Source organism: Myotis daubentonii, chromosome 3 (assembly GCF_963259705.1).
Source record: "Myotis daubentonii chromosome 3, mMyoDau2.1, whole genome shotgun sequence".
NCBI lineage: Eukaryota > Metazoa > Chordata > Mammalia > Chiroptera > Vespertilionidae > Myotis > Myotis daubentonii.
The window spans coordinates 168,112,507-168,139,688 of NC_081842.1; the positions used below are offsets into that span (position 1 = coordinate 168,112,507).

General features: G+C 39.3%; 1 protein-coding gene across 1 annotated transcript in view; it reads left to right on the top strand.

Moving 5' to 3' along the window:
* The window catches only part of NEGR1 (neuronal growth regulator 1), an 893,227-nt gene that overhangs the window by 692,755 nt on the left and 173,290 nt on the right, over nucleotides 1–27,182 (top strand). Inside the window, exon 6 of the mRNA XM_059689178.1 lies at nucleotides 9,138–9,289. Coding sequence (XP_059545161.1) covers nucleotides 9,138–9,289 — 152 coding nt within the window. The remainder of the gene's footprint in view (nucleotides 1–9,137; nucleotides 9,290–27,182) is intronic.

Consider the following 27,182-nt stretch of genomic DNA (forward strand, 5'->3'; position numbering starts at 1 on the left):
ACTAGAAGTATAATAGTGATTTAGAGCCAAAATATATTGAAGTGAGAATACTGTCATTGAGAGAGGCATTATGAAGTGTATTGTACAAGGATCTATATGCCATCTCAATCTCATCTTCAGATTTTCATGTGGATCTAAGGTCCCTTAGATAATAACCATGTCACATCTCTTCCTCCTCTTGGTTTCTAAACCAGTGTCTCAAGGACAGGAGGTACTCAGTCATCGTTTGGTGACCAAATTAAACTTCATTTCCATTAAAACCATATCAGAGTCCTACCACTATCACTGGACTGCTTCAGTGCTGAGGGCTGGCCCTGCACCTGAACAATCTGACCCTTATGTGTGTGCCTGTCAGGCAACCTCCAGGTTCCCGATTCCTGCAGGAAAAATTCAGGACATGAATCCAGGTGAAAGTGAGAGTAAGTTTATTACAGCTTGGGACAGTGTGGCAAAGGAAGGGCCCCTGGAGACAAGATCAGGGGGTAAGCCCAGGAGAAGCTGCCACTGCCCACTGCTCCTCTGGGTGCAAGTCTCATGCAGACCCTCAGAGCTTAGGATAGAAGAAAATTGCATGTCTGAGGAAAGGGGAGCAAGGACATGGTCAAAGAGCACTTGCTGGGGTCCTTTGTCCTGAGGGTTTTATCTATTTTCTATAGGTGGGGATTTTAGGGGCGGTCCCAGGGGAGGGTATCAACAGAATATTCATTAGATTTCTGGGCATGTCGTTTAATATGCTGATGTATTAAAATGAGCACATTGGTTAGTTTCATCTTTATCTTGGATTAATCTGACTATAACTGTGTTGGTTTATTTTTAATTATCTACCACCCTGACTAAGGTGATTTAAACTACCTGCTCTTTCTATCTTTGGATAGAAAGTAGGATAGAGTCTTGTGATTTATTAGCTGGCTGTTAATTGCTCAACTGTTCTGGCATTCCACTTGCCAGTGAATTTTCCTTTTTTTTTTGTTAACCTGCCTCAACATTACCCATGACTTTTTCTAAATCTCCTTGTTGAATTATATCTTTAGCTCATACCACCTCTTGAGTGCTGCAAATATACACTCCATTGCAGGAAGTTACATTTCTTTCTGTAAAAATGACTTGTATGATTTAAGAACTGTCTTTCATCTATGCTATGCTAATACCCAAAGATCAATTAATAAGATTGTATTGATATTCAGTTATATAACATAATATATTATTATCTTACTCCCTTATAAATGAAGTCTTATGAAAGTTCTACCATTATTTGAGAACATCTCTACCACTCCTATTCCAAGTTATTTTAATATCATAAATATTGTCATCTGATACTCTCATATATGTTTCTTATATTAGCAATGGAGCTTTTCTGTGACTATTTGCACCTGAAAGTTAGATCTCTAGAAATATTTATTGTTACTGCAGACATGGAAAGGCAGATAATAAATAAAAGCCTCAAAATGTGTAGTGAGGCTGAATTTATAAAAATAAAATGGATGAGGTCTGGTGTAAGTTGGTCCATTTATTTTCACAATCTTAGCAATCAGTGCCAATGGCTATGTGGTCAGGTTTGCTCTGTGGTGCTGCTGTGTGGTCTCTTGGCCAGCCTAGATAGCTATGGACTGAGAGAAAGTGATGATTGTAAAGGTTTTGAACATTTCATGAGTCAGAAATATAAGTATTGCTAGTTATTACCATACTTCCCTGACACTTCTATATATACTAGAGGCACGGTGCACAAAAATTTGTGCACTCGGTGGGGGGGGGGGAGAACCTCAGCCCGGCCTGTGCCCATCTGCAGTCCAGGACCCCTGGGGATGTCCACCTGTTGACTTAAGCCCACTCCCCGGGGGATCAGGCCTAAGCTTGCAGTCAGACATCCTTCTGGCAGCCAGGGAGCCCTCGGGGGATGTCCGACTAAAGGCTTAGGCTCCCAAGGGTCAGGCCTAAACTGTTAGTTGGACATTCTCAGTGCTGCCACGGAGGTGGGAGAGGCTCCGGCCACCACCTCTGCACTGGCCAGCCATGAGCCAGCTTCTGGCTGAGTGGCACTACTCCTCAGTCTGACCTAAACCCTAGAGATTAGTACTTCATTTTACAACTTTTTCTAGGTTTATAGGCAGCAGCAAACTCAGACCACACAGTCTGAGTATATGAGAAATGTTGCTTTCTTTATTGTTTAGTAACCAAACCTAACTTCAACTTCAGCCCCCATTCTGCCAAGTGAAAAAACAAAAACAAAATATTATTTAACTTAGGTTCCCCACCCCCTTCTCTGGAGTTGTACTTCCATGTCAGACAGTTTATATCTCAGGCAGAGGTGCCAAAGAGCCAAGCAGGATCAAGAACATCTGTACCTCAGTCTTCCGTCTGGGCTGGCCCCCACCCAGCTGCCCTTGACCCTCACCTCAGAGCTCAAGTCCATGCTGATCCCTGGTATATTCTCCTCATCTGGGACTTGAGGCCTCTTGAGTCCAATTCGCTCCCTCCCTCCCTCCCTGCCACCTTCTCTCTCTCACACAAAGAGGTATTGGGCTTTCTGGGGTGAGGTCCTCTGACACCTCCTCAGCCCCGTTGCATGGACACCATCTTGGTGCCTGGGTCACGGCCACAACGTTGTGTGGCTGCTCTCAGACCCTCCATCTCCTGCTGCCTTAGGGAGTGACTCAGCGGGAGGGGAGGGTCACAGTCCTTTTTACATGGCCGCCAACAAACACTGTGTTCCTTCCCTCTAGTTCTCCTTCTCCTCCTCACCCCAGTCCAGGCACATCTATGTGCAGGGCAGGGGAGGGTGGGAGGCAGGCGTGTCTCTGACCCAGCACACAGGCTTCCAGATCCACTGCTCCCCCAGGAGGTCTTCCGCGCTCTGGACCTCGACACCCAGAACCTGCCCCCTCTCAGCTGCAGGTCTTTGCCCACAGTGGTCAAGTCTGTTTAGAGCAGTGGTTCTCAACCTTGGCTGTACATTAGAATCACCTGGGAATCTTTTTAAAATCCTGATTTCTGGGCCTCATCCTCCGGAAATTCTGTTTTTTTGTTACTAATGTTGTGGCCTCACCCCATAACAAAGAAACAGAATTTCCGGAGGATGATGCCCAGAAATCAGGATTTTAAAAAGATTCCCAGGTGATTCTAATGTGCAGACAAGGTTGAGAACCACTGGTTTAGAGGCTTGAAGTCAAGAAGTGCCTCTTTGTTCTCTGCTTTCTGGAGGCAGTCAGCATGGAACATTCCTGCCCTGGATTGGGGAGGGGTTTCTGGGTGTCAAGAATACCAGGAGGGGGAGCACAGACTCCTCCGAGAGCTCTGAGAGGGGAAAGGCAGCACCCCCTCACCTCTAACCCCAGGACGTTTCTTTAGAAGCAGAGGCCTCATCCTGTGCAGGGGCTGGTGCTGGCTGCCTCAGTTTCTCAGAGACAAAGAATTTGATGAACATCTTTTGCCCACTGCAGTAGCTGCTTCATTTGTTCATTCTCGCATTTTTCATTAGCTGCTAAATCGTCCCTGTGGCTGCAAACCTGTTGTGCCTGACTCAGCCAGTGGGGAGCTATGGGAGCTGTGCAGGGACAGGGGAAGGGGGAGGGGGTCCCGGCCTGCAGAGAGGGTCAGTGGTGCCTGCCGTGCTCTCTCAGAGGATGTGGCTTAGGTTAGGTCTTGTCTTTTGGCGACTTTAGGAGGGGAGGCCGTGTCCTCCACTCCCCACTTTGACTCAGGGGCGGAAGTTCTCCTTACTCTCTGGCCTCATAACTCAGTGGATCATGGTGGGATGCGGCAGGCAGGTGGCTTCTGCGGCTGCACACGGGCACTGGCCTGCAGTCCGGGACCCGGATCCCCGTGGGAGGGCCGAATGGAGGCCGGGCGGGTGGCAGATCGCCATGGTCCCACCTGGCGGCCCCGGGTCCCCCGCGGGAGGGCCGGATGGAGGCCGGGCGGGCCAGCCCATCGCCGCTGCACCACCCAGCTGCCCCAGGATGCCCCCCACCCCGGGTCGCAGATTGCAGGCCAGGATGATGGAGGGGCAGGCGGGATGGCACTGTCCCGCCCTGCCTGCAGTATGCAAATTAGCCGCCACCTTTATTGGCAGTTAATTTGCATATCATGCTGATTGGCCAATGGGAGGTGTAGTGAAGGTAAGGTCAATTACCATGTTTGTCTATTATTAGATAGGATATAAAAGGCTAATATGCAAAATATCCCCTCAGGAGTTTGACCAGGAGACCGGAAGTTCGATCACTCGCTATGATGTGCACTGACCACCAGGAGGTGGTGCAGAACAAAAGAAGGCCCCAGCCAATAGCCGGCAGCCATGGAAGGGAGGCCCCAGCCAGTACCTGGAAGGCCCCTATCTGCCCTGATTGCTGGCCAGGCCTAGGGACCCTACCCATGCACAAATTTCATGCACTGGGCCTCTAATGAAAATATAAGAGGCTGCCCTAATTCAAGACTAGTTAGTTGGTCAGGCTGTGTCACTGATAGGTTGTCAGCATCTTCTGGCAAAGCTAATATCCTGCAGTTCATAGATTTGAGGCATTTATTAGCATAAGGCAGAGGTACAAGAATAAGGTGAATGGTCCTCAGTATGTGTTTTAGTCCATTTCTGCTGCTATAACAAAATATTACAGACTGGGTTAGCTTAGAAACAGCAGAAAATTATCTCACAGTTCTGGAAGCTGGAAGTCTGTGATTAAGGTGTCAGCATATCTGGTGACTGTCCTCTTCTGGGTCACAAACTTCCTGTTGTATCCTTACATTGAGGAAGGGGCTGGGGATCCCTCTGAAGCCTCTTTTATAAAACACTAATCCCTTTTAAGCACCTCTCAAAGACCCAACCTACTGATACCATTACCTTTAGAGATTAGGATTTCAACATATCAATTTGGGGAGACACAAACATTCATTTTATAGTGGCACAAACTCCTATTGGTGACTGAGGGTAGGAGACCATAGTAACAGAAGAATCTTATAGCCATGAGGTCCATTGAATGGTAAAAATGTGAAAAAATAAAGATGGCCACATATTTATAAAAAAGCTCCATATGCTGCTGATCTAGCCCAGCAAAATTAGTTACTCTCTCTTTTGGGGGGAGGGGGACTATGAGAAAAAAATGTCTCATTCTATAATCTAAGTCAACACAAAAATGGTTCCCTTAGAACTAGAAAGAATTAAGTGTTTAGGGAAAAGAAATACATAACTCCAAATAAAGCAGTATTCTGAATTTAGTTCTCTGATTTTATTGAAAGGTATATTATAAACAATTTCTTGAGTTGCCACTTCAGATTTCACATCACCAATGCAAGGAAGTCTGGTTTCAAACAAGTCTGAAATGGATATGAAAAATCTATGGGGCCAGGATCACCTGTGAACAGGCTCATATATATATGCTTCAAACTGATCAAGCATTTTCTTTAACACATAATAACAATTCAATTTGGAAAATATATGTTTTTACTGATAAAAAAGAATTATTTTCTTTACAGATAATACAGATAATATAATTATATCAGACCATACTAAATTAAATCTGTTTCCTAAAGAAAAAATAATACCATCGATTAAAAACCTCTTTTATTATTTGGTTTTTATCAAAGAGTAAAATTACATTAGAGCCATATTGATAGGACTTCCTGGTGTGGCTCAAATTTTTATATGCAGTAACTGAGAATAGATGTGTTCATCTTAACAGGGTCTCCCTTGTGATTAAAATGCCCTCTGTTGTAAACACTTGTTAATATCCCTGATTCTTATCTTCAGCTTTGACCTTCTCAAGGGCCTTCAAAAATCTTCAAAGAACATGTGTTGCCCAGCCTAGGCCCTAATCACAGTGCAGAACTCATCTTTGTAGCATTTTAATCACTATTTTCAGAATTGATATAGCTGAGAAAGTTCTTTATTACCCCCAGGATACCTGCAAGAAAATCACAGAGATATACTCTTAAGAGATCCACTCCATCTCAGAAGTCACTCTCCCTCAAGGTCAGCTTTGCCAAGGCTGTCGCAGCCATCCACCAGGCAAAGATAGGTTCTGAAGTGATGCCTGAGGAGTCAGCACTTCTGAAACTTCCAACTACAGAAGAAAGGAAGCCTTGGGTTCTCCAGTAATCTCAGAGAGCTGGCTTTCCCTAGGGAAGAAACAACCCCAGGGGAGATCCTTTTCTTTTTTATTGGCCATAATCACCTGCCAGACTGATCTGAGCAGCAAGGTTTGGAGCACTGATGTGCACTGTTGGCAGAAGTCAAAAATGGGCCTAGACATTCAGAACATGGATGTGATGCATGATTTAGCAACATCGGTGGCTTTGCAACATTAAAGGACAGAGAACTACAAGCAACATTAAAGGACAGAGAACTACAAGCCAGCTTAGAAAGATAGCCATAAGGAACATAAGCCCACAGTGCCTTGAAGTAACTCAAGGGAATATTGAATCTCAATATTTCCTTGAGATTTTCTCCCTAGAGTCTAGCCAAGTGAAGACACTGACTTTTTCTCAAGTATCTAGCAATAAAATTGATCTTGGTTTGGTAGATGGGGCACAATGGGGTTTAGTAGTCTAGGGAGTTGCTAAGTTCTCTGGAAAATAAGTCCATAGCATAATTATGAACAAATTGATTTGAGCTATAATGCTTATGTTCTTAAAAACAATGAAACTGTGTTTTTTTAATATAGGACATAAACTAATTCATTAAAGGCAAAGTTATTAATGTGATGCAGAAAAATATGCAATATCACTGAATTTAGCATACATTTTGATACATTTACAATATGAGACAGAGGAGTAAAATCTGCCATAGTCTTAATATGTTATGCCCTAGTTTTTTTAAAAAATATACTTTTACTTATTTTAGAGAGAGAGGAAGGGAGAGAGAGAGAGAGATAGAAACATCAAGAGAGAAACATTGATCAGCCGATGTTTCTGCATGCCCTGTCTGGGCATTGAGCCTGCAGCCCAGGCATGTGCCTTGACAGGGATTCAAACCAGTGACCTCTGGGTTCCTAAGTCCACACTCAAACCCTGAACCCCACCAGCCAGGCTGTTATGCCCTAATTTCTTGTGTCAGAGTTTGAGATCATTAGGTTTATTGCTCAATTTAAAGATTTCCCAATATTTTTTTCAACTCAAAGCTTTATTAATCTGATTAAAGTTTGAGTTTTAGATAATTCAAATCCAGCTAGTACATGAACTATAAGGAATTCCCAGAGTAATCAAGGATGGCTGCTTATTTTAATCTGCATATAACTGCAGTGTATTTTATCTAAATTCAGATGCAAGTCACATAACATAATGCAAACAATTTCAATCTAGACTCTCAGAGGAATGCCATTTATTAGTATCTTTAAAGTTAAAGAAATATTTAATGCTAAAACTTAAACACATTAAAAGGTAAAACTAACATGAGCCTACATAGTCCATATTGTGATCAGCACATCTTTTTTCACAATAAACAGAGGGGCTAGTTTAGGAGAAGTTATTATCTGATTGGCAACCTCCTTACATCAGAATTCATAATGAGAGAGAGAATTTCCTGAAGGGGCACTGAAAGAAGCTTACCAGTCCCTGTGGTGCCGGGACATCACCCAGACTCCATTGACTCTGAACTATTTGTTACTGAGGATACCACTATTAAGTGCAATGTAGGATTCAGATATAAAGTATGTCCATAAGGCTGTGCTTTGTGAGGAATCTGAATTTATTTGGGTTGAAAAGACCTGTGTGCATAGAAATTGCTAGAAAAAACAATTCAAGAATGTGGTTTTTGCTTTATAAATGCCACAACCATTTGGTAAGATACATGCAGAGTGAAAGAGAGGAGATTCATTTAAGGTGCATCAGAGAAAGGGAGATGGGACTAGATCAGACCTAAATGAGGAGGGAAGGCTCTAGATGGCAAAGATAAAAGAAGATGATGAGCATTGAGTGTAGATTCAGGAAAAGAGTGAAGCAGGTCTGGGCATAGCAAGCAGTGAGAACAATGAAGCTATACCAGCCAGAGTGAGAGCGAGGGCCTCTGCTGGTAGTCTGGAGAGAGATTAATGGGTAGTCCAGGTGGAATCTGGAAAAACTGAATCTATGTTAAGGCCCAGAAAAGGTAAAGGACTATTATAAGCATATTCCTAAAATGTGGCAGAGATGAGACTCAACTTTAAATACTATCCTCAGTACTATACCTCTGTCTCATTGTACATGGCAACAGTAAAATGGTGCTGACCCTGGAATCACCTTATCTCAGGTATAGGTTAAACTTTAATGGGAGTTATTCAATAATATCACCTGAAATGGTCTAGACCAGTGGTCGGCAAACCACGGCTCGCGAACCACATGCGGCTCTTTGGCCCCTTCAGTGTGGCTCTTCCCCAAAATACTACGTGCGGGCATGCACATACAGTGCGATTGAAACTTCGTGGCTTATGCGCAGAAGTCGGTATTTTGTGGAAGAGCCACACTGAAGGGGCCAAAGAACCGCATGTGGCTCGCGAGCCACGGTTTGCCGAGCCGCAGTTTGCTGACCACTGGTCTAGATCAGCGGTTCTCAACCTGTGGGTCGCGAACCCTTTAGGGGTCAAATGACCCTTTCACAGGGGTCACCTAAGACCATCAGAAAACACATACATAATTACATATTGTTTTTGTTATTAATCACTAAGCTTTAATTATGTTCAATTTGTAACAATGAAATTGGGGGTCACCACAACATGAGGAACTGTATTAAAAGGTCATGGCATTAGGAAGGTTGAGAACCACTGGTCTAGACATATCCCAACCAGTTTACTTAGAAACTACCAGTTTGTGCTTTTAATGGACTATTTATTATATTTAATTTTTTCTACTCTTTCTTGACTTTAACAGATAAGATGCCATTGTTTTGGTATGTTTAATTTTCTAAAATACAAAACAATGTATAAATCAGTCATGCATATCTAAGCTCAGTTTGTTAAATAGTGCAAATAATCCCATAAGAACAGTCTACAGTTGGCATACAGCCTCTTCTGTCCAATATCTATTAATAAAAGGAAAATATAATTCAACATTATCATGCTATATACCAATGCCAGTGGTCAAAACTGTCTATGGGTTGCCATTACAACCCCATCTAAAATAAAAATGAAAATGATACTTATAATACATACTTACCTATAGTTTATTTTGTCTTCTAGGCTCTTCAATGGCCAACAAGGAATTATCATTCAAAATTTTAGCACAAGATCTATTCTCACCGTTACCAATGTGACACAGGAGCACTTCGGGAACTATACTTGTGTGGCTGCCAACAAGCTAGGCACAACCAATGCGAGCCTGCCTCTCAACCGTAAGTAACAGTATTGCCAAAATGCCCCCATGGGCCTCTTGGCTTCTATCTATCAGTAAAGATAAAAACATAAAAGAGTATGTTCATTTTAGAACTCAACTTGATGTGATACATTTCTTACACAGAGTAACTTGGCCCCAAAATAATATGGGTGCTTGAGAATTTTATAATCTTTATAGAAGTCTACATGTGCTTAGAAAAATGTGTTAGAAATGAGAAAAGGGTGGGGGGAAAGCATATATAATAAGATCCACTGAAAAATGTCTCCTGACTAAAGATATTTAGTTTAGTCAGATTTTCTTTGTTTTGTCTTTTAAAATGTGTTATATTATCTTGAAACGTGGATTAATTTAGGTTGAATGTACTCTTCTTGGTTGATGTTCTTTAGATACTCATCTTGAAATAGTAAGAATTTCACATTCCATAAACACAATGAAATAGTAAGTAAATGATGACATACAAAATATTTTATCTATAAAGAGAACATTTTTACTCAAAAGTGTATTTTAGAATACAACGTAAGGTTTTACTAATATATATAATACAGTATATATCTTAGTTCCTAGAAATGAAAACAGAAGAGCCAACACAAGGATGAGTTGAGGGGTCTGCAACCTAATGTAATGTTTCCTCCTGAAATTCATTTTAGTGCTTTTTAGTAGCTGAATCAACAACAAAATGTTGTAACCCTTAGATATTCCTTATTTGGAAATGGTGTGTTTCTCAAAATGTTGAAAGGAGATGACAGAGAATTCACTGTATTTTCAGTTCCACAGTTAGCTGAATCATCCTTATCTCTTATATTTTTACTGAAACCTGATGTATATATTTATGCTATCATCCTATAATCCTAAACTGTCTCTGAAAAATGCAAATATTTTTAGTTAATCACAGACATGATCATTTCCATTTTGGAGAAGTTAGGATGGGATATATAATAGTCCTACTACTTAAAATTTACTATAATAAGAAGGTTTATGATTTGTAAACTTTGAATTACCATGATTTAAAAACCTCTGATGTTAAATAATATATATACAATATATGTGTCAGTTTGCTGTTAATAAAAAAAGTCATTTGAAAATTATTTGTTCTATATACACTTTTCAAATATCACCTCATTTGTTTTTCTAGCTTAATATTACTTAATATTATTACTTAATATTTTTATTATCTCCACTCTGAAAGAAAAGTATTGCTTGTCATGCAATAGTCATTTATACTTGCTGGAGTTCCTTCCATGAGGGTGCTTTATTTAGTGTAATTATGAATAATATAAAGCACTGAAAATATTATAGAGTACTGTGAATTCCAAATTAATGTAAATATTAGTATTTCTTCAATATGCTATTAATATTTTAAATGGTTTAAATATTCAAGAATCTGAAAGAATAACTGAATTAGAAAGGCAAAGTAAAAAAAATTTAAGACTTAATAATATGTTAGGCTTTTGCTATTTGAACTTCTAAGTCACATTCTGATATTCAAAATTGAAACATTCATGAATGCCACAAATTAGAAACAAATGACACTTAAAGTGTTTATTTCACTCTGGGGACCTTAGTACAATCATCTGGAAGTGAAGCTCTGCTCAAAGGCTTCTAAACATGGTATCTTTGGGATGGACTTCAATGATCTCACTCTCTCTTTGCCACCAGCTTCCTGTTTTAGAGGTGCTATGAAGTACTAACACAATTTGTTTTACTTGTGATTAAAGACATAATATGCAATCCACATTGTCTATAATTATGAACATAGCCCTTGAAGTCTGAAAAAATATTCATATGTAATACTCTTGTACAACTTCATCTAAAGATCTTATTGCATTCCTGTGTACAGTAATTATTTTTATATATTTTCATCTCTTTACCAAATTACATTTGTTGAGAAGACAGGGTCATATCTAATATTTTATATTTCATATAACCAATACAGTGCTTAATATTTAATAGCCAATCAGCAAATCTTTAATGAACAAATAAATTCAACATTGAATAAGTGATTGAAAGGACAATAAGTAAATTAATGAACTGGGTTTTAGCTGTAGAATGTGCATTTAGATATACAAAATCATGTCACAGCGCTTACTGTTAGCTTACTATGGACCAGATCCTACTCTAATCTCTTCATATAAACTTGTTCATTTAATTCACATACAACCTAAAAAGATAAATTTTATAATTCCCCTCTTACAGATGAAGAAACTAAGATAAAGAGAAATTAAAAGCTTGGCCAAAGTCAAATGCTTAATAAGTTAGTAAATAATAAATAATAAAGCCAAAGCAAAAACTTGAATCCTGACAGGCTGGCTTTGGAGCCCAAGCTTTTCACTCCTACATTTCTCCATCACTATGAGTGTAAAACCATCAGTGGAGTAAGAGGTAAATTGTGTCATTTACAACATACCCTTTGAAAGAACAAACATGTAATATGTTTGTTCATCTTGTAGTTTTTATCAAGTTTTCTTTAATAATTTAAAGTGCTATTCTTTAATTTATAAAAGCTTATTTTGCTCAGTGCACAAAACAGACTTTGTGGCACTAATTCCAGATTAATATGATGTTTGCAGCATAGAAGTTCAGACATTTAAAAAAATTCAGAGTAAATGCAGAACTGAAACAATTGTTCTATTCAGGCTCAGACAATTCATTCAATAGCAACATTCATTCTTCAAATATGCATATTGACTGTTTACAATGTTTAAAACACTGTGTTAAATGCTAGATATTGGAAATAAAATATTAATAGACCTGGAATCCCATCCTCAAAGAGTTCTTAGACACATGATAGAATGGGGACAAGAACATAGAAAACTAATGCAATCTAGTCAATAGTATTGTAGTAGGGTAGAGAAGAAGCTAACAATTCAGTCTCCGGCATCATCAAAGCAATGCCCACTAAAGCAGGTAATATCACTACATGCATTATGACTAAGCTGTAGCTCAAATACCATTTTAGTCATCACTGTCTTATTTTTAGAGGCAGAACTCCACAGAATTTATTCAACAACAATTATGAGCACAATAAGAGAATGATCAAGTCAGTCTCAATGACTCAGGGCAAGGTATAGAGTAGATGACCTTTGAATTAAGGATGTGCTTGGGTTGAGCCTGGGTGTTGGAATCATATTAGAGAGAGAGAGAGAGAGAGAGAGAGAGAGAGAGAGAGAAATTCTCTCATATGGAACAGCTCTGACATTGCAGTATGAAATAATTTGAAGACATATGATTAGAGTAAAATGTGGAAGAAGAGATTGTTGTGAGATCAGGCTTGACAAGGTGGTGGAATTAGGACAGGAAGGAATCTGGACTTTATCCTTCTGGTTTTGGAGAGTGAAAAACGGATATAAACAGATTTTGTTTCTGAATGATGTTCTTAGGCAATGTGGAAAGCTATAGATTTACAATAATAAAGGCAAAAGGAGATAATTGCACAAAAAGAGTAGCAGGAATGAGAGAGTTAAGAGATAACTAGGAGAGAGGAGTGGGTAAATCGAGACTAGAAAGGGAATTGTAGGACTCTAGATAAGTTCCAGATCTGGAGAGAATAGCAGGCAGTTGTAGGAACCTTGGTAACTCCCAACAGTTAGTTTGGATGGCATTCACCAGAATAGAACACGATAGGAAACTTAGCACTTTTAGATCCGGGAAGAACATAGAGATTGAAAGAAGAGAAATAAGTTCAATTTTAGGTGTATCAGTTGGAAGTGATGTTCAGTAGGTAGCTACATATGAAGTCCAGAATGGAGATGATTAGGATGTTATCACAATAGAGGTGGTAGTTTCAGTTATGAGACTACCAAGTGCCTAAAACTTGCATAGCTTTAAAACTTGCATAGCTGAGTGAAAAGATGAGCAAGGACCAACATCCAAGCAAAATCAACATCAGGAGCATGGGGGAGTGTGCAGTGGAAGAAAAGCATCCTACAGAAGCATGTGTCAGTGGAGATGCCAGAGGAGGATCAGTGCTGTGGAAGCCATGGCAGGAGGCCAGCTCAAGAGGAGGGAAGGTCAGCAGTGATGATGCTACATCAGGTCAGAGAAAGTCTGAAAAGCAGCCACTGTCTCTGACAACTGGCAGTTACTGGTGATCTTCACCAGACCAGTTTCTATAGAAAACCGGCATTTGATGTCACATTGCTATGGATTAAGTTAAATAAGTTGATGAGGAAACAGAAACACTTCAGTAAGCTTCCTCCTTCTGTAGGCTAAGCTATGAAAGGAAGAACACAGGCTGATGATTTGCCTTGATGCCTCAGCATCTGGTCTGATTTGGGTTTCTTAAGGCCCAATTGCTGTGTCTGTCAAGATGTCTCTAGCCTACAAAGATGCAAAAATGTCAATCTTCAGTGAACTATACTTGCTATGCTTCTTGCTGTTTTGCAAGCCTCCCTCATTCCAGTTTGCCTCTTTTTTCACATGCTTCTTTGGCCCCAGGTAAAGAAGAAATGCTCTGATTTAATATGATCCAATGCCTTTGCCTTCCATGGCCCACAGGCCTTAGACTATAATTATAAGAGGGACTGCAGTTCCAAGTACAGGAGTTAGTAATTTCACCTATATAATTACTTCAGGTAGAGTATATACTTTATCAAGTAAGGGGAAAACAAACTGGATCATGAAAAAAACTATAGGGAAGCTAGTATACAATGGATCCCTCATCTTTTAGATTGTCTATCCATAAATTTCTGAAATATGTCTGCATTTAAAAAGTATTTGTGTGTGTGTGCATGTATGTGCATGTGTAAGAGAGAGAGAGAAAGAGAGGATGAAAATATTCTGCAGTCACTTAAATCATCTGTAGATCAGCTTCAGGGAGCAAGTGCTTTAACAAAAGTAGCAATGATGACAGTGTGCCAATTGTTCATAGACAATATTTTTGTTAAGTAAAAATTGGGGTTCATAATTATTTGTTATGTTATTATTATTTCCAACTGTGTTTTTTGCATCCTGAACCTGAGCAACTGAAAGGGATGATTCCTCTAAGTCTTCTCCTTAAAGAATGTGAACTGCATGGTCCCATCCTGCCATCTATGGGTCCAGTTAATCAAATGTACACCATCTTTTGATCAGTAATTTAATAACCAATAAAAGTAACATCTACTAGTATAGGTAAGACATTTGATATATGCTTCATTTCCCAGTTTCACAAAAGAACAGATTTTTTTTATAGAACATGTATTAAAAGACTCAAAATCTAAAAGGAAAAGGACAAAGAATTAGTTAAGAAGGAGGAGATCATAGCTACATAAACCAAGCACTTAAAATGTACATAACTTAGTTTAATACAACCTTCTCCTGAAACCTAATATAAGAAAATATTTGGGACAATTCAAACTTTAATATTAGCAGAGCGTTTACAGTTCAAAATAGATAACAATAATACTAATGCAGTGTGTGGGTGCCACCCCCGCCACATTTAATGGGTTCCCAAAATTGTGGTATCAAGTCTTTTGTTGGAAGATAAGTTCTACTGCACACAGGCGCACACGTGTGCACACACACACACACACACACACACACGCACACACACATTTATTCATATAGTAAAACATTTGCCTAAGAAATATTACATATAAAATATCCAAAGGATCCACCCAAACTGTCTTTTCCTTGCCTTGGCAACCCTGTGGAGACGATTATGATGTTCCAATTTTAAATGCTTTATAGAATCAGTGCTATATAACTTTCTAGAAAATCTCCTCTCATGTTAGAAAATATTTCTAATTTGATGAACACCTCCTCTTTGATATATATATATCAGTAGCTTATATCTGAAAGGAAAATGGAAGAGGCTACTGGAGAAAGTGAGAATGTGGATAGCATAACCGTTTTTCCCTGTTTAGATCTGACTGATGCAGGCAAACGTTATTTTTTGACTGATTTGTTGAACATGGAACCAGCTGTGCCCTTGTAAGTAATATTTCATCGCTCTGCTTGCTGCAAATGTCCCACATGCCACTTAGCAATTGTATGGCTCTCTGTTATTTTTGACTATTATAATGAACCTTGATTCCATGTGAAAGGTGATACCACAAATCTGAATGATTCATGTTTTAGATTGAAATTGATCTCTCGTCTTGCAACTTGAAAGAGATGGGGTTTTGGTTGAAAGAGGCAGTAATAAATTTAGAATTGATGATTGTTGAAGACAGCATGCTGTGCGAGGCAACTTGTTTTATCCTCACAGCTTCATGTTAATGTGAAGCCTTTTGCGGATGTCTTAGTAAAAAAACATTTGACAAAAATCAGGTTTGCAGTTGTAGGTAGATTTTTATATATCTAAATCTGCCAATAGAATTGCATTCTACTAAACAGAAATACAGACTGATTATTTGATGCAAGCATATTTGCTGAAATGGACTATGAGCAAAAAAAAAAAAAAAAAAAAAAGAGGATTTTTTCCCCTCCCAACCTTAAACCTAGAGCTGTGTTCTTGAGAAGCCAGACACAAAATGGACTTTCAGTGCCATTCTCGAATAACCCAACAGCTTGAAACAGAATAACTGTTGGAACCTGTGCTGCCCCAGCTCGGCAAATTGCCACCAGTGAAAACCAAATACAAATACTAACAGAGATTTAGTTACCCATGTCAATTGTCATAACTTTATAGCTAGAGTAAGTCAAATATTGCCTAGTCAATCTTTTTCAAACTTTTTAAATCAATGAATTCCTTTCTTTCTCCAAATAAAACTTAATGCAAACCTTTTTATACAACAAATATAAAATTGAGGTTACTTTGGTTGATTTGGAGGTAAACCTGGACAATCCCCTCTTTTTCCTTCTGTATCAAATGATACAGTGACCCTCGGACCTGTCAAAAAGTTATAGTATTCCAGAAAGTTAGGTTTTAAAATTCCTGGTCTAGCTCTCTCTTTGTAGGTGAGGGAGCTCAGGCCCAAAGGAGGTGAATCAGAACTCAAAGCTGACATTGTCACAGCAGACCTCGGGCTGGAATGTGACTGAGATTTTTCTACTTCCAGTGTTCTTTCCACTGTACAGCCAACCACCAAAAGCTTTTGAATCAAACAGATCTGATTTGAAACCACAATCCCACATTGCATGATGTTGCCAGTTTTCTCAATCCCAATCTTTAAGCTTCAGTCATCTCACCCATAAAATAAGAGGGGGAAAACTTTATTTTATAGGATTTTTGTGACGATTAAATGAGGTAGGATATATAAGCTGACTAAGATAAAGTGCCTACTTCAAAGGAAGTGCTCATTAAATGTTAGTTTCCTTTCCTTTCCTCTCTGTTATGTATAATCCAAACATTGAAGGGTAAGCCAAGAGACGCCCAGATCTACACACCTCAATAACTGTGTAACTGTATCTCACTGAGCATCCCAGAACAGCACCGGTTCTTTGATTCATTTATTAATGCGCTTATGTATATCACCATGATATTGTCTTTTTTTATTAGAATTATTCATTAAATCAGCCATGCACATAAGCATTCACTTGCATTGATAAAAAAAAAAAGTAGTCAGGTTGATGGAGAAGGTTGTACAAGATTAATTACTCTAATAATGTGTTTCTCTCAGGTTAAAAGGCAATTTGACAGCTGTATCCTCAAGCTACTAAGACTGTACATACGTCCCCATAGCTGACAAAGGGTCAGTAAATGCCAAAGAGAGAGGGGAGCTTTGGTATTTGCTGCTGTCATTGATCAGCCTTGAAAAGTAGCAGCCATGTGGGAATTAGGTACCAAAAAGATATAGCAAAAGCAAAAGGAGTTTCAAATTTAACCACAAAAATTTATTGGGAGCCCTAGCTTAAGAGTCAGACTATTTAAGTTCTGGCCTTTACTTGTAGAGATACTTAACTGTCTGGCCTCAGTTTCCTCATCTATAAAATAAAGTCACAAGAATAACTAATCTCCAAGTTCTCTTTCAGCTCTAATGCTTTAAGTTCTAAGAAATCTATATACGTTTCAAAATAGTATTTATTGATTGTTATTCAAAACAGTTATATTTACTCCTTAGCAAAGTAGAAATGCTGCCAATATTTTTCCCTTCTGTACATTTTTGTTGTTGAACTCGAAATTATTTTTTATTGACAGAAAGAATTGTATTTTTATGTGTTTTGCTCTGCGGTGAGTTTCCATGAAGTTTAGCTCAATAGCACCGCTGGCCTAATCATGTCATCTCTGCAAAGATTTTTACTCTTCAGGGAAATTTCCTTCATGTTCACAGTTTCAATTCTGTAGCCCAAAAACCTATGAAAAAGCACTAGAATAGACCTTTGTGCTTGCTGTTTTATTTCACAAAGCTCTAACCCTGTAACAAACTAGGTCCAAACATGACCCTATAAAATGGGAGTCGTGCTTATTAAGACACTGAAAGAATAAAAATATGCCAATATTTCTAGAAAAAAAATTACCATCCTCTACTTTAATAGTGCCTTTCTCAGCCTTTACTCTGACAGAGCATATTAGAGGTCCTATGAGAGATTCCCTTCCATTATTTCTAAGAAGCCTCTTGAATATTTACCCATCATGCACTGCTTTCTCTGCAGCTGTGACTAGATTTGAAGTTTGATCTAATAGTTTGATCAGATGATAAGGGCTCATCTACTCTCCCACCTCCACTTCTGTGCTGTGATTCTTTTTCTAAGAAAATGGAAATGCAGCCCCTATTATAAAATTCAAGAATATGTGTGAATATGCTGATTATTACAAAGTATTAAGTGGCATTATTATAAAACTTCCCATTTCTCCTTGGGCAATGTAAAGCATAATTAATAGAGAACATCACCAAAGGAAAAAAATAAAGTGAAATTGGCTTTTTTTTCCCGTGTTGATATTTCAGATTTGAGAATAATAATAGAAAGAATAAGTTGTGAAAGCAATGGTATTTTAGTGGGCTATGCTTTCTCTAAAACGCTGTAAATTCCATTTTAGTAGCCATAAAGCTGCTGGGGAAGGGGCTGAAAATGTCATGTCCTTATTGAATGTGTCCATTCAGCATGGACTCGATTTCCTTACTTATAAATATAATTCATTGGAGATTTCTCTCCAGAGATGCAAATTAGATATCTGCCCAATGTATACTTAAGTAAGATTTGAATAAGTCAAGCAAGATGTGCTTGCATAGAAATGCTATTTCACCTGTGGCATGGCCAGACATGTTTAGTAGGTTGGATGTTTCTAATTCTGTCCATTTTTTAAAAGCTTTCTCTCCAAGAACCTTTAAGGAAAAGAGGTAACTTAAGCTACTCAGCTCTAAAATGTGTTACTAGACAGTCACATGCTCTTCCGTTTACTTTCTTTAATTTTTTAATCAATCCAATTAGTGCACATGTGGAGCAGCCTAATTAGTGAGGCCGATCATCTTTCTTGTCAAAGAACCATTAGAGTACTACTCTGTCCAATTATGAGGAATCACTGGGTTTCTAAAGTACTTCATGACTCAAGATATAACAACATATTTTCCTAAAACTGGCGGGATGATAGCCTATGTTTTAAGAACTAGTGGTTGAACCTGTAGGGAAATTTATATTTTCTCCAAAAATAAATCATAACATCTTGGGAGACCTGTAGTTTATGGTATAATGATATGCTTACCCAAATGTAGATAATATCTATAATCAAACTATTTAACTGAGTAAATACATTTTAAGAAGACTTGCATAAGCTTTGGTTGCACAACGCTGCAGGCTTGACTCTGCTGGAAAAAGATAAATTGAAAGGGTTTATTTCTCTCAAGCTGGCATACTGCTTGTTGGAGTCCATGTTTGACATCCTTTGTTACACCCATTTTTCTTCATACTTCAGAACCACCTGTATTTCCCCAATATCCCTCCTGCCAGCAGCACCTGAAAGCATGGGTCTTTTATGCCAAAATATCCTTAGACTGACACATATTACTATCATAATCATCTCCCATCTATGATTTACCTTTCTTTTCCTTGTTAGCATACTCCCTGATTCCTTTGCCCCTCTTATGCTTGTCATCATTATATATTTTTTTCAAAAGACAAAAACCACCACTGACTCACATACTATTAGAGACAGACTCTTGTCTGCTATTTATATTCTGCTTTCTGAATTATGTCCTCTGTTTTTCTTTCTTTCTCTCATTTTTCCTCAACTCCAGGACTTAACCATTACCAAAACATAGGTAGATGATTCTCTAACCAGGAGTGTGGATTGGTATAGAACTAAGCAGTTTCTGAATAGGCAAGCTCAACATTGCTTTTGAAAGCTTCATCACTGAAAGTGTAATCAAACTTAGCTTACCCCAAATTGATTTAAGTTTCAGCCCAAGGGCCAACCTTTGACCAGGGCAGCGTTCACACTTGCATTGATTCTGCTGCAATTGAATTACTCAGGCAATTCTGTGCACTTTCAGCTTTAGCCCTGGAGTGCAAATGGCCAATTTGGGAAACAACTTGGTTGTGCTTGAAATTTGCAGGAAGATTGTCTCATATGTTCCTCGGGAAAAATCAGGCTTACTTTTAAAAATATTCTCTTAGTCAGAGAATTGGCTGCCCAAAGGATATTTTGCTTATTTTTATGTTTGTTTGGATTTGAGAAAACTTTGCTTCTCCCAAAGAGTCTCTCCAGACTTTGAAAATATGAGTTTTAATCCTTCGATACATGTACTAAAATTTAGGGCAAATGAAAATTAATGAGGGGAAAATAAGGCAATGTGATATTGTGCTATTAGATATAGAAAAATGTCAGAAATATATTGAAATTTATAGTTCTAGAAGCAGAAGTTGAAAAAAGAATATGTTTACTGTAATGGAAGCAAAAGAACCTTTCATAGTCTCTATGACATTGCATTCTATGACACCTCCCTCTCTTCCTTCCAAAATATTTTATTAAGATTGGCACAAAATAACATTACAAACACTCTTCTAGGGCATAGCAGGCTTTCATTATAAATGTCTATTTTTTATGTTTACCCCTTGTATTGCATATTAATTATACAGTATCTAACCTTCTCACAAAACTACTTTTATTTTCACACAGACCTTACTATCTCTATATGCCTATTTTATATATTTATAATTTAGATTAATTATAAGATTATATAATTATAAGGGAGTTTTGAGTTATTACATCTCTTTCTACTTTGCTCACCTAGAGGTGGAAATAGCGTATATTAAACAGGATATAGGTAAAGCACCTGGCACCTTGTAGGGATTCATTAGTTGTCTTTCCTCTCTCTCCTCCATAGCTTCAGTCACCCTTTTTATAGCTATACTCTCTTGAACTTTATTGTAAGGTAGGTATGGTTTGACTCAGTCTCTTCAAACTCATATAATAGCCCCAGTACAATTGAGATTTCATTCTGTCTTCATGATAAACTCACGCATACCTAAGTGCCCACACATGCAGAAAACATTCCTTGTTGACATTTGCTGCAACACAAAACATCATCCTCTTAAAATGGACTCTATCACTATGCCTCATTCCCACTCCATGTCAATTTTTAAGCAACATTTAAAATTAAAGTTGTAAAGCTTTGAAGGATGCTTTCTTATAATATTTTAATCCTATGAAAACAGAAAGACAAATATATCACTTAGTCATTAAAAGTGTTCAAAGTCTTATATTAACCTCACAATCTATTTCAGATCCAATGTTATCTCTCCTCTAATCTGTCCAGTGTCTGAGGAGGAGGAATACACATTCATTAGGTTGTTTTAATACTCTCAACATTAAAGATAAAAAAGAAAGAGGGAAAGAAAAAAAAAAGTTGATTTTTATATAGATGGGATCAGTGTGTGTGTTTTATATGACTCCCCCAAAATGTTTAAGTTATTTCATTTTCACATTCTTTTTGTTTAAAATAAGAAAACCGTATTTTATAGGCTGCATACCTTGAGATATATGTCATCATTTTAAAACTTCAGTATGTATTCACTCATTAAGTATATTGCCATCTAAATGCCTAGTCCTGTGCTATGGTGGAAATATAAAGGTAAGCTAATAATATTTGATTCCTAACCTTCTGAAGACTGCTATGTTGGAAGGGGAGGTTGGGAGCACAACTAGTTACCACACAATGTGATCACTTTGTAGAGGTGGGGGGGTGGAGAAAAGGAAGAAAGAGAGAGAGAGAGAAAGAGTTAGAGAGAGAGAGAGAGAGAGAGAGAGAGAGAGAGAGAGAGAGAGAGATTATGAATGATTAAAAAATACCATATGGCTGGAGCACAGATGACAATCAAAGGAAATGTGGAAAGATGAGGATGGGGAGGAAGGAAGATGCTGGCTCATGAAAGGCCTTGTAAACAAATTATACCTTCTTTAGCATGTTCTAGAAGTGTCATCATCTAAAAACTATTTTTATATACTACTGATAGCTTTTTAAATGTTAGTGACAAAAGAGACAAATAATTATTCCTGGAATTTATGTAATACTTTTGTTCTTAAGTTATCTCATGTAAAACAAGCTCAGTTACTAAGATAAAGACTACTTTTGGTCTGAGTCTTAATTCCTCTGGCTCCCCAGATACATATACCCATGTATTACCTCCTTATATGTTTCTAGAAAACCATAAATGCTCGGGCCAATTTTTACTTAAAGGAAGAACACTTAGTTTATTCTGTTGACCTATTGTGCTGATTAAATAGTAAAATAATTAGTACTGAACTATTTAATGAAATTTTTAACCCTTTTAAACTTTACCCTCCTCTCCTAATTTGTTTTCTAGTACACTGTTAATCTCTTCAGTAATGAACACTATAATAGTTTGGTCTAATCTCTTTTTTCTTTCAATTACACAGTATGTGGCAAGAAGCTGTCCAAAGACACTTAGGAGCAAAATTGTTTATCTCTATGTACTACCTAATCTAATAAAAGAGAAACATGCAAATTGACTGCACCTCCACTATGACCCAAGCCATGCCCACCAGCCAATCAGAGCAACTATATGCAAATGAACCCAACCAAGATGGCGGCCAGCAGGCACGAAGCTGGAACAATAGGAGGCTTGGGTGACCTGGCAATAGAGGAAGCCAAGCTTCCCACCTGCCCTGGCGGGCTTTGGCCTCCGCTCAAGGCAACAAAGTTTCAATTATAGAATATAAATAAATCCCAGATACCTGCTTCCAGCCAGCCTCCACTGGGAGCTTGGGTGGCTGGGGGCCATGGCCAGCCTGCAAACAGCCATCAGTCACTCACCCAGGCTGGCCAGGCACCCCAAGTATAATGAGTAAGGAAAATAACTTAATATCCTATCTAATAAAAGAGAAAAATGGTAATTGGCATACGACGATACCCTTTTCATTGGCTAATCAGGGCTATATGCAAATTAACTGCCAACTAAGATTGAAACACAAGATGGCGGCTAATTTGCATATGTAGGCACAATGCAGGGATGCGAAAGGGAAAGCAGGAAGAAGCCCCCTGCCACTGACAGTGATCGGAAACCCAGGGGGGAGCTAAGAGCTGGGGGGCAGGGCAAAGGCGGAGAATCAGGTGCCTTTTCCGCCCTGGCCAGTGATAGCAGGAAGTAGGGGTGGAGCCAGAGATGGGAGCTGGGCACGGTCGAAGCTGGCAGTCCCAGGAGCTAGGGGTCCCTTGCTTGGGCCTAAAGCAAAGCCCACGATCGCGGGGCCGCTGAAGCTGCGGGTCCCCGCTGCCCGGGCCGGATGCCTAGGCCAGAGGCATTAGGCCTGGGCAGGGGCGGAGCCTGCAACCGCGAGGAGCTGGGGGTCCCCTGCCCAGGCCTGACACCTCTGCCGGAGGCCTCAGGCCTGGTCAAGGGGCCGATCCGGTGATTGGTGATCGGAGGGTGATGAGGGTCAACTCCTCTGGCCGAGGCATCAGGCCTGGGTGGGGGGCGGAGCCGGGGATTGGGGGGATATGATGGTCCCCTTGCCCAGGCCTGAAGCCTGGGCCAGAGGCATCAGGCCTGGGCTGGGGGCAGAACCAGTGATGGGGGGAAATGAGGGTCCCCTGCCCATGCCTGACGCCTCTGTCTGAGGCGTCAGGCCTGGGCAAGGGGCCGATCCTGCGATTGGAGGGTGATGGGGGTCAACGCCTGAGGGCTCCCAGTATGTGAGAGGGGCCAGACTGGGCTGAGGGACACTCCCCTCCCCACGCACACCCAGTGCACGAATTTCGTGCACCGGGCCCCTAGTGGTTCTATAAAAGATTCTCAAGTCCCTTGAGCTAAAATAGGGCATATATTTATCAATTTTTCCAACATTCAAAAAATATGCTGAATCTTAGAGGGGAGAACAATAACAAAATATTATGAAGACATACTCCCTGCCCTCAAGAAACTAAGCATCTATAAACTCTCATGAACCCTTCATCCTTCTCTCCTCACCTCTCATTTTATACATGAAGCATTCATTTCATAGAGAAGAGGAAAATACAATTCTTTGGCATAGGTAGTTAATGGCAGACCTTAGTGTCCCAAATAGATCCTGGAAAAGAATCTGGGGTGTTTATCCAAGGTGTCCCTTGAGATAAACTTTAACCATGTAGATGTGAGACATTTAAGTAGTTGCTAGCAGAGAGGCTACTCTATGCAAGCAGGACCAGAGGGCAGGCTTAGGACCAAAAAGAGACCAGAAACTTTAATTTTAACCTTTAAGTGTATGCAAAATAATTCAATTAACTGCCAGAGGAATTACACCACATGAAACATATGCAGTTGCAAATCACACAGCATTTTATTACTCACACAATTCCTGGTGCTGCAGTTACAGGCTTACATGGGGTCCCAGTGGTGCTGTCCTCGGGGGTCCGGCAGCTAGGCTGGTCTGATCCGGATGCAGGGGGCCGCCAGTGTTACTCACCCAAGACCTCGGTTGTATCTCAATCAGGAGGTACTGACCGTTCTTCGTTCTTCTGTCATCTGGCAGAGAGAGGAGTATGGAGTGGTGTCGCTTGCCAGATTGGCAAGAGGACATGCCTTTGTGGCTGTCTTGACTGACGAGCACCAGGCTGGTTGGGACCCCCACTTTTAAAGCCTGCACCCCACTTGCAGCAGTCCAGGTAGCTATCAATTAATTACATCTATGCACACATGTTTATCTCAAACAGGGCGAGGAGCTACATGTGGTTATCTAGGGAGAGTACATCACTCACTCAGATGGTTATTTTGACAGGTCACTCTGAGTTATTTACTGAAGTTCAAATACTTATCTATGAGGGACACACGCTTCAGGGCAGTGAGGAATGTGTTCTTAAAATCACTCTTTAAGTTTCAAGGAAAGTTAGCTCAAACATTTAAAAACCTTTCTTAGACATTTTCCAGGCATCCTCAAAGCATTTTTAAACATTTCTATATGTTACTACAACATTTAGATAAGAAATTAGTTCTCCTAACACTTTATTTTGGGCAACTATGATAAAAAAGGCAAAAGGCATCTGTGTCAATACCTATGAAGTCTGAGATTTTACCTTACTTATAAGCTAATGTTAACTTGCCACAGTTTCATGGCTGCTGGCTGAAAATGCAAGACTCCTGGGTCAGAGATGTAAGACTGTATTTCTCACAGTAGCCAGATGTCTCTATGTTTGTATCTGTTCCCTGAGCCCCAAATTCACAGAGGAGCACCATGAATGGCCTACATGGATGCTCTACTTGCCATGGCTTCTGTTAAAGGAGAAGATTGCTGAGCTTATGGAACCAAGCATGCTCAGAGAGAGACATTGCCTCATTCCACAAGAAGTGGCTTGAAAAAAGAGTATTTATTCTTTATTATTTACTGAGGCCTTGCATTCTAAACATTCCCAAAAAGCATATGCCAGTCTGAAAGATCCCTGAAGGAGTATCTCCCATCAGCCTGTAGAGGTGGAGAGATAAACATGGTGGATATTTCCTCTCAAGGAGTTCTTCCCAAATTGCCCTAGGCACACTAATATACCAAGAACCTTGGTAAATGCAGGCTGATTCAATAAGTCTGCAGCAGAGGCTGAGATCCTAAATTTCTTCAAGTTCCCAGGGATGCGAATGCGGCAAGTTTAAGGACCACACTTCATTAAAGAGTAAGGCTCTGAGGGAAGTCTGAGTAGGTCTGGGAATGGTTTATTTCAGTCACCATATTCTAGATCAGCGGTTCTCAACCTGTGGGTCGCGACCCCTTTGGCGGTCGAACGACCCTTTCACAGGGGTCACCTAAGACCATCCTGCATATCAGATATTTACATTACGATTCATAACAGTAGCAACATTACAGTTATGAAGTAGCAACAAAAATAATCTTATGGTTGGGTCACAACATGAGGAACTGTATTTAAAGGGCCAGAAGGTTGAGAACCACTGTTCTAGATCCTGGGACTCTATTTCAAAGGCCCAGAGAGTCTTTATAGACCACTGGCTAGGACTTAGAAGACTATGGAGACTGATACTGACTAAAAATATATGAGGCCACTACATATACCTGAGTAGACCTCAGGATACTGCTTTATTAATTATAAGAGAGTGACTTAAATTATAATACTCATATTATCATGACCAACTCACTCTGTTCCTAAAATGAAGCTACATGAGAAGCCATGTCATAATCAGAAGTCATTTTATTAATTCATCATCAGAAATCACTGGGTGAAAACAGAAAATACATGAAGTCTGTAGGATCGGCTCACTCTCTGTAGCTGAACCCACGTGGGACACCAAATCATAGTCAGCAGGTTGCTTGGTGAGCCTGGAATCAGAACAAGGAGAGATAAATAAATCAAATATTTAATGGCATCAGGGTCAAATCAGTATTGCTTCATACTTCTAAAAAAATGGCAGCTTTACTAATGGGACAAAATATGCATAAAGTTCAGTAATCATGGCTCTCTTTTCTCTGTGAGGTGCATGCATCACATCTATCTCTGAATTTCTCCTCTTTCCAGATGGGCCTCTGTGACTTTCCTTTATCTATGCATGCAGCTGACCAGACTCTCAATCTCTGTTTTATCCCCTTAGGAGTAACATACTCTTTGTTTAGAGGTATTAATATAGTCCATCAGGTTTCTGTCGAGTTCTATTTGCTGTATAATCCTTTTTTTGTCTTTAAGAGGTAATTTTGCATATATCTGTTCCAATCTGTTGCTTTCATCATTTAACTTTCAGAGGGCAAACTCATTTCCATCATTTTCAATTCTGCAGGTGAGGTGGGGCATAGTCCATCCAAAAGCATTCAATCAAGGACCAGACAGTCATCTCATTGTTTATTTATTCAACTGATTATTTGGATTCTCTATAAAAATTTTAAAAAATATACTCAAATTAAAAAATTAAAATGATCTTTTTATTTTCCTTGAAATGCTTTTAGGACAGTTGCCTTTGAAGGCCACAATTATGAATTACACTATCACTGTCCAAACCACATCAAATATTGTATACTATTCCTATTAATTTCTATGACTAATCCAGTCAGGACCTGTATATACTTAGAAAATGTTTCTAAGATTTAATATTATGAAAAGTCTTTAATTTTATACATACCACAACACACACATAAATAAATATATATCTACTCTAGCCAAACTACCTCTACACATAGGTAAGCCATATTCCACTGGAAATTATTGGTTCATTAGCCCAGTATTTGAAAGTTGGAATATCTTTTCTCTACAGAAACACGCATTTATTCATCTTTTCATTGCTAAATATGAACTCTGTGCTAGGACCCATATCCAGTGATGCAATGGAATAAGGCAGCCATAGCCCCGATCCTCAAGAAATGTATAATCCGTGGAAGATGTAGATGTGTTATCAGACCAATGTAACACTCAAGGATCAGACATCACTTTCTAAAGAAACTGGTATCTAGTCAGAGATTTTAAGAGTGAGTGAATGTTAGCCAGGCAAAAAGGAGAGGCTAGAGGGCTTCAGGGAGAGGAAGCAGTATGTTTAAATCCCCAAAGCAAAAGAAACTTTCCTAGGTTCACAAAAGTCTGTTCAGTCCAAAATATACTTAAAGTGAGATC